Here is a 9,422-nt window from a genome sequence, read left to right on the forward strand (position 1 = left end):
CCACACAGACAAAAGCTCAGGATCAAGCCAGGGACCCTGGAGCTTTGAGGCAACTACACTAACTGCTATCACATAAAAGCCTCAAGCAGCAACATAATAATTTTAATTCAGTTCAACAGTCAGTATAATCATGTATCTAGTGATTATCCTGTGTTCAAATACAGTACAAAAAATTTTATATGATACACGGTATTAGCAAAGCTCATAATATAAATTGCTTTACCAATAAACACTATCCAATGTACATATATGGAATTTTCAAAGCAGCCAAATGTCTGAGCTTACAGTAAGCAAAAATACAACATACAATTTAATTTCAAAGGTGAGAATTATGAATTAACCAATAAACAATATCATGTTAAAAATGTTAGGAAAATTAATCAATATTTCAGTATACATGCAGTGCAAAACACTGATGTAATTGCATGTATACTTTAGAAGATATATACATAATTAAGTAAACATAACAGAGACGTATTTGTATGTTACAGAAAATAACATACTAAATAATACCCTAGTTTTCAGACAGAAACATAACAGAGCCTGTCTGGTATGAGTTGTAGAAATATGCAAGTGTGACAAAGTCTCTGTGGCTGGTTATACAAGCATCACTCCAGCTTTATTTTTTAGCCAGCCACCAAGAATACGTGTCATACTGTGTTCCCTGGCTCAAGCTTTACTTATTTAAAATATAACTTAAGTGCTTTTTCAGTGAGAATGTTGAATAAGGAGTATTTTTTTATAATTACAGTTCCTAACTACAGATGGGTGACAACAGAAAGACCAGTAGCTCTGTATTGCTCTGGATTTTGCTGGCATGGTTTGGATCCACTTGTCCCCTTAAAGGGAGGAGTCACTGCTAATCAATACAGTGATTATGACTGATCGCGTTTATTGTATGATGAAACATATGGCCTTCGCAGTCACTAGACCTCAACTCAGTCAAACACCTGTGGCAGATTTATCAACTGATGTGTTATACAGCGCTCTTCACTTCCATCACCAAAAGTATTTGTTGGTCAGCACCAACAAGACCAAGGAGCGCATCATCGACTTCAGGAAAGGTGGCGAAGCTCCTGCTCCAATCTGCATTAATGGAGACATGGTAGAGTGAGTGCCAAGCTTCAAGTTCCTGGGTGTCCACATATCAGAGGACCCATCGTGGACTGTAAACACCACATAGCTGATGAAGAAAACACAGCAGCAGCTCTACTTTCTGAGGTCAATCAAGAAAATAAACCATAGCAAGGACCTGTTTGTCAACTTCTACTGCAGCAGTATCAAGACCATACACACCTACTACATTTCCACATGGTACACCATCTGCACCACTGTAGAGAGACACACCCTGCAACAAGTTGTCAACAGCACCCAGAATATCATCTGGGCCCAGCTTCCTCTTGAAAGAATCTACAGAACCCTCTGGCAACGTGGAGCAGTGACTATCTTAAGAGGCCCTACACACCCCTGCCACTACCTCTTGTCTCTCATGACCTCTGGAAGACGCTATAGGTGTCTTGGTGCTTGTACTGCCAGACTGAGGAACAGCTTCTACCCCAGAGCAATCAGCCTTCTGAATCAGTCAACCAGCAAATCCTCTAATTGTCCAACCTTTCTATACAACACCCATAATACATGTCATTGCTGCTACACGCACAAACACACACACACACACACACACATACATCCATGCTGCTATTCCTCATTTGATTACTGACTCATATGACTTGTTGCGTAATCCACAATTATTGCACAATAATGTGTCCTTGTGCCCTTGTGCCCTGAGGAGTGGGGTCATCCTGGAAGAGACCGCTCAGATGTTTCATCATACGATAAATGTGATCAGTCATAATAACTGCATTGATTTGCAGTGACTCTTCCCTCTAAGGGAAGAGTATATTTTATATTGTATACAATATATTGTATACTATGTATTGATATTATTAGTAACCATATCTATCATAGCTTTGGTGGGGAACCACATACTGAATCTTGTTGTATGTGTACAATGACAATAAAGGTATCTAATCTTGTCTTATCTTATCTTATCTTAATTGAGGCAAGAATGGTGTTCATCACTCCAGTACAGTTCCAGAGACTTGTAGACTCTAAGCCAAGGCACACTGAAGCTATTCTGGTGGCTTTTAATGGCCCAACACCTTACTAAGCCACTTTATATTGGTTTTTCCTTTAATTTGTCACCTGTCTGTAGACACCATAGGCCCTTTTTATATGGTTAACTTGTCCCTTTTAACATCGACCTAATAAAACAGTATTGTTTAAAAGGTTTAAAGTTGTCCGTGATGGTCCAGATACAGTTCCCCCTTTTGAGGAACCGCCACAAATTAACTAAACTGCACAAAATCATAAATATGTCTGTTGGGAATTAAATAACTGACATGCTTGTGGCAGTGGTAAGTCAGAGCTAGTGATGAAAGATTGAAGGTTTTGTATCTCAGGACTGACAGAGAGCCACTACTGGGCCCCCTAAGACTGAGCAAGGTGCTTAACCTTTACCTGCTTGGACTGCATCATTACTCAGTTGTAAGTTGTTTTGGATAAATATACAAAATGAATAAATGTAAATGTGCCAGTAATGAAATTTTAAATTTAATGAAATTTAATGAAAATTTACCAACACAGCTGCTAAAATTACATTAAAAGATCCATTTTGTCACCCATCAATGCATGAATTGTTTATTGTATATCCTGTACAAATAATTGTACACTTTTGAAACAAAGAGAAGATTGGCAAACTATAATTGTCAAGCATCTTTGTACAATCAAAATTGCACACAAAAAGTCTTTCCCTTTTTCAGTGTTGTGACACATTGGACCTAACATAAATGACATTTCTGTTAGTTCAGTTAACTCACTGAAAAAATGTTATGCTTTACATATATAATTTTGAATATGATCATCCAATTTCTCTGGAAAATTTGTCTACTAACGTGTCATTCCTATTACATATAACAACATACAAATATATGAACATCTTATTAAAATATGTTTGCTACAGCAATTAGCTCAGAAATGTACATATAATCTGTTAGTGATTAAATTATGAAGCTCACACTTATTAATAATGGCCTGCAAATAATAATATTCAACTTTGCATAGCACAAAATATTAAAGCTGCTAACTCTTGAACATTGAAAACAGAAAGTAAAAAACAAGAAAGAATAATTGGAATATATAGCAGTAAACATATAGATTGAATATATGCGCTAGTCTCTTTAGCTGTAAATTGCAGATATGAGGTTATTGAAACGAGGACTGCTGAGCCACTGATCTGAACTTTTCCTCGTTGTAATGTGTCAGTGCATTTATGCTCACATTACCCGAATGTCATCGTCATTCAACTTAAACTTTAAATCAAAATGGTTTGCCTGAGTGTAGTTATTTCATAAATATATTATGTACTTATACACATACAGTAGGTTTAACCTGATAACACAGGGTTGCTTCATTGTTCATTGTACTTTACGCCACCTTCATTTTTCATAAATTAAAATATTTAGCATAGTTAAAACCATAGGTGTAGGTTTGAGTGGGGATGGGGAATGTTCCCCTAATGTTTGTAGGGGAGTAAATTATGCACTGTATTGATCAGTAGATTGATGCTGATTGATGCTAATGCCCATGTTTTAATTCATGCACCCACAAGGACTTTCTGTTTGCTTGGAGATGTTTTTACTTTGAAGATATCCCCAGAATAAGGACTTTGGAGGAGAAGCGTAGGGTTGAAAGCACCAACTGGAAGCCTGAAGTCAGCTCCCGTCTTGCTCTAGTTTATAATGTAACCAAGTGACAACCTCAAAGAAATACAAAAAAATGATTTGCCATATATGTTCTATTCAAAAAAGAATAAATCCTTTGTAGCCTCTCTGTGTTCCATTTGGACCAGTTAGTCTTTATACTGACACCTGCATTTCTCCCTTTTTCTCAAATCAGAGTTAGGCTTAGGTTTGCCACTAAAGGAAAAAGCTTGTTGGCTTGTTGGCTTGTTGGCTATATTATTACAAGGATCTAAAAACCATGATGGGAATTTTCACTGATTCCCTGAATTATATTTATCCAGACAAGCCTTGCTGGTATTTCTTATATACGCTCACCATCCACCTTAACACGAACACCTGTACACCTGTTCATTTATGCAGTTATCCAATCAGCCGATCATGTGGCAGCAAAACAATGCATAAAATCATGCAGATACAGGTCAAGAGCTTCAGTTAATGTTCAAATATAACATCAGAGTGAAGAAAAAGTGTGATCTCTGTGACTTTGACCGTGGCATGGTTTTTGGTGCCAGATGGGCTGGTTTGAGTATTTAAGAAACTGCTGATCTCCTGGCATTTTCACACACAACAGTCTCTGGGGTTTACACAGAATGGTGTTTTTTTTTAATTCTTGGAGTGGAGGGTCTGCAGGCTGAAACAACTTGCTGATGAGAGAGATCAGAAGAGCATGACCAGATTGGGTTGTGCTGCCAGGAAGGATACAGTAACTCATGTAATCACTCTTTACTACTACAGTGAGCAGAAAAGCATCTCAGCATGCACTAAACATTGCACCTTGAGGTGGATGGGCTACAACAGCAGAAGACCACATTGGGTTCCACTCCTGTCTGCCAAGAACAGGCCTCTGAGACTATCATAGGTACAGGCTCACCCAAACTGGACAGTGGAAGATGAGGGGGGAAAAAAATCACTTTTTTTTTATTTTATTTTTTTTTTTATTACACTTCCTTTTTTTTGCCCAATAAAGTGGATAGTGAGTGTATATATTTTTTTTAATTCAGTGTATTTAACTTTGAACGCATTTCTTGCATTTTAACCAAAATTTTAATATAGGATGTTTAAAAACTGACCTGTTAGTGTGTGTATAGCTATATTATGATGGGAGTGGCCTCTTCAATGTCTTGCTGGATGGGTTGATCACCCCTAATGGAGATTTTGAACCCTGTTACACAGTTAGACATCTTCAAACAAAGGGTTAGGTGCTATTAGCAGTGTGTTCCCGCAAAAACTGAAATTAAACCTACACCACTGGTTAAAATGTTAATTTAATCTGTAGAGTTTTTAACCATTTTTGTTGGATACTGGTCGTGAGTTTTCAGCTGAGCCACTGTTCAGAGTTCATTCACACTCTTCATTCACATCCAGCTCATGAAGATGTGGTCAGCCCACTTTCTCCACCCAGTGCAGTCAGTCACGCAGGGTTACTGCTACGTGGAATGGGTTGGGCTTCAGCGTTAGCCCATATATGCAGTCGAAAGTGGGTTGTTTCTCCACTTCAAAGTGACACTGATGTGTCAAGAGTGTTGTGAAGAGGAAGAGCTGCATTTTGGACAGTTCCTCTCCAATGCATCGCCTCTTTCCCATGGAGAAGATCAGGACATTGCCAGTCACATCTTTATTTAGTTCCCCATCCTCATCCAGGAAGCGCAGTGGGTTGAAGATCTCAGGATGATCCCACTTTTGGGGGTCATGGTTCAGGGACCACTGGTTGATGAAAACCACAGTGCCTTTGGGAATGGGGTATCCATTAATGGAGGTGTCTGTGGTTGTGCTGTGGGGGATTGTCACTGGGATAAAACTGCTGAACCGCATCATCTCATAGATGAAGGCCATCACATATGGGAGATGTGGTTGGTCTTGGAGGGAAGGTAGACGGTTCCTGCCCACTACTTTGTCCACTTCCTCCTGAAGTCTGTTCTGAATATCTGGATACCTAGAGAATGGGGCGAACCAGGCTATGTTAGTGGGCATAACATGTTTTGTAGAACTTTGTAGAACCAATTTAGAACTTGTGTTGTACTCCACTACAGAACAAGCAAAAGTGTTGGATAGAACCAGGTTTGCTTATAAAATGCCTCTATATATATATATATATATATATATATATATATATATATATATATAGTTCTCAGGGCACACAAGAAATATTTACATAAAATCTGAAGAAGAAAGCAAAGTCCTTTTGTTTAAATCTGTATCAGTTGAAATAATATACATAAATCCTTTTTATTATGTGATTTAAAATATTACCACATACAGTGATATCCAACTTAGGGGCTGCACTATATGCTAATGCTGACCGAAGCAAATAAGTTAACTGGTGAAGAACATGATCATCAGCATATGAACTGAACAACCTGATAAAAATGCTACTGTGCCATGTTCCATAGCAAAATGTACTAATAGTGCACAAAAGCAGTGCATCATTGTTTCATTCTCTCAGCATGGTGGACCTATTGTAGTTGTCCCTAAACCCACTCCTCCTGGAGAATGACTCTGCTCTGATCAAACTCGTATGTTGGATATGTGTTGGAAGTAAAAAGTGCAGTACAGGAGTGCAGCTCTTGATGAGGATGTGTGGTGAACACTGCTCTAGTGTGTTCTGTTCGTCTTGCTCTGATTGGAGAGCTCTTGTTTCAGTGTTCCCAGCAGGCAGGGGTTCTGTAGCCTCCTCCTCCGGTTACTTGACTACAACCTGGCAGCTCTGCTGCAGATTACGCAATGTGTTTGGCGCGCACTGACACGACAAAACGTGCAAGAAACTAATGTAGGTTAGATTCTGCTTGTCAAACTTCACACTTCAAAGGCATTAGATTTCATGTTACACTTTCAGATCAATTTATTTAGCTGCTTTTATTTAGGGACGCAGTAAAATACTGCACAAATTTGTGCCTCATTTGTGAAATTGAGTGTAAGTTCAGATTTGTTTATTTGATACATTTTCGACTTTTTTTTTTAAACCTGTTTACTTTTTTATGTTGTCTGTATTTAAAGGTTTGTTGACTTTATTTAAAGTGCCTATTTTATGTCTAGTTTATCTTTTTCATTTTAAATAAGTTTTTTTTATTCCCTTTTCTTTTTTGTTTTTCTTTTTTCCCCTTTTTGTTTCATTATATTGTTTTAATATAGTACAGTTTACAGATGCATATTGGCCACGAAAATCTAAATTGCTTAACAGCATTTTATGCTTTTTTTTTTTAGTTTTAATAGAAATGATTTCGAATTGATTCCCTTTCTGATTGTTTCCCTGGAGTGCACGAAAGATATTTCCTCCCCTAATTAAACCTAATTCAATTAATCAATTACTGTATTCGAAAAGCATAGACCAACATTTGCAATAAAAATTAGCTAAAACAATATGCATAATAACAATGATAAACAACTGAAGGAGAAATACTACCAGAAGGCAGCAGGACATTTACCTGACGAGCAGCAGGAGAATCCACTGCAGCGCGGTGGAGGTGGTGTCTTGGCTCGCGCCGAAGATGTCCCCGATGGTTGGGGGCACATACTTCTCATCCAGTAAGACCCCGGGTGCCCCAGTCATACCGCGGTCCAGCGTCATGATGAGCGCGTCCGTCATGTCCCGGACGATGCTCGGCTCCATGGTCTTCCGGTGCTCCACAACCTTGGCCAGGATGAATTCATAGAACTCTGTGTTGAGTTCCTTGAACTGATCGAACAGTGTTTTGATGGGGTTGGGAAACAACTGGAGCCAAGGCATAACGTCCACGATGCTGCCGGCGCCCACTGTCTTCGTGAACTTGTCGTTACGCCCCACCACCTGCTGAAACTCGGCGTCGTCGTGCGAATAGCGTTTCCCGAAGCACAAGGCGCTTATAATGTTCGCCGTGGACACCACAAGGTAGTGGTGGGGCTGAAAGTAGCCATGCGTGCGCGTTTCGCGCATAAACAGCGAGATCAGCTCTTTGACTTCACTCACGACGTGGCTCTCGATCGCGTTCTTGGTGTCCGGGTTACTCGTAGTGAACTTGCGCACGGTGGCCTGCGCCACCCGACGGTGCACCTTCCACCATTCGCTGTAATTGCCGAAAGCCATGCTCCGACCACCCGAGACGAAGCGGAACGAGGCGAAATCGGGTCTCCCGGCGAAATCCACACCCTTATGCACGAGCGCCTGTCGGATAGCGTCGCCGTTAAGCACCACCACGGGCCGGTTGCCAAGCCTGATCTGAAACACATCGCCGTAGTGCCGCGCCATGCGCGTGAAGTAGATGTGCGGGTAGCTGCCGATCTGCGCCGCATTACCGACGATCGGCCACGGAAACGGGCCCGGTAAAGTCCGCGCGCTCCAGTGGCGCACCAAACTGGTCATCAAGTGCACGGCGACCAAGACTGCAAGCCAAAGCAGCAGAATATTCTCCTTTGACAGCTGGAGGAAGTCCGTTATAATCCCTGGCAACTCCATTCTAGGGTCTTTAATAATAAAAAAGAAATAAATCAATATTTGCTTCTAATATTTCACAAAGCCTTGTTTTGTTTGACATTTACATATGTCCGTTATGCATTAGCTGGTGCGCAAAGCGACTCCAAAGTTTACAAACCACCCTTGTCAAATATGGTCTGTATTATAAGCACGCTTTGCCATTAAGAAAAGGTTGTTAGATAGTTAAATTGCAAAAAATGTTAGACTTCCTGCGACGTTCAGGATGCTTTTGTGAGGAGAAGCATTCCTCTCCGAAAGCATTGTCGTATAACCCTAACAGATTATATCCAAACTCTTGCTATGTAGCAATAAAAAAAATCCCGCATGGGATTAAGCCTATACTTGCAGACATCAGTAGATTTATTTAGGCACGGCGCACGCTCAGTCCCTTCAGACGCGCAGTTCGTAGCTCCAATAATGCAGCCCAGAGCTGAGTGAATTGGTTGTATGGTATGTACCATATAAGGTTTCACCTCCTCCTCCTCCCCTCTGCTTCACTCGCTCCCTCCACAAGTCCACACTCACACACAGAAAGATCAGTGAAACTCGAGTTGCCAGTTTGGACAATTTACACTCCCTGGCCTAATCACGATGTTAAACATGTTTAAACCGAACTAGAGTGTAATTCCTCAGTCTGTCTTTCTACCTGTCTAATGCAGTTTTCCACGACAACGTCAAACCTATTAACCATGGATCGTAAAAGCGCACGATCTGGCAACTCGGGTTGGATGCTGTTCTCTGTGAAAGTTACTGTGTTCTGAGTGTGAATGAGGCGTCACTCAGCAACGCAGACCTTCTCTTACGGCGACGACAGCACAATAAGGCCTGTGAGCTCTTAAAAAATGGGCTGACATGAATAAATAAAAGTTCAGAACGCTTTACTTTTAGCTCAACGTCGAGATTTTAGGCGCTAATGCCTTAGACATGATGTTAGAGTACTTGAAAGAAAGGCATATGTTGTATTGACAGTCTAAACAGTGGGAGCATGCGTTTTAACCTAAACAAACCCACATTTATTTACCCACTATTCCTAGGAACAGAAGCAGAGACACTGGAGTAACGTCAAGGAATTCTATGAATCAATAACACAAAAATCACGTATATGCACATGCGCGCGCGCGCGCGCGTGTGTGTGTGGGTGAGTGTGGGTGTGTGTAAACGTACAAAAATGGACC

At 40.5% G+C, this 9,422-nt stretch overlaps 1 protein-coding gene across 1 annotated transcript; it reads right to left on the minus strand.

The window, feature by feature from the left end:
* Positions 1-2,669: 2,669 nt before the first annotated feature.
* LOC113545523 (cytochrome P450 1B1) lies at positions 2,670-9,107 on the minus strand. The gene is given in 3 exon segments (XM_034301338.2): positions 2,670-5,733; positions 7,223-8,237; positions 8,590-9,107. Coding segments are annotated over 3 exon segments (1,578 nt in total). The 5' UTR covers positions 8,600-9,107; the 3' UTR covers positions 2,670-5,180.
* Between the last annotated feature and the right edge of the window lie 315 nt (positions 9,108-9,422).

This window comes from Pangasianodon hypophthalmus, chromosome 3 (genome assembly GCF_027358585.1).
Source record: "Pangasianodon hypophthalmus isolate fPanHyp1 chromosome 3, fPanHyp1.pri, whole genome shotgun sequence".
Taxonomy (NCBI): Eukaryota; Metazoa; Chordata; class Actinopteri; order Siluriformes; family Pangasiidae; genus Pangasianodon; species Pangasianodon hypophthalmus.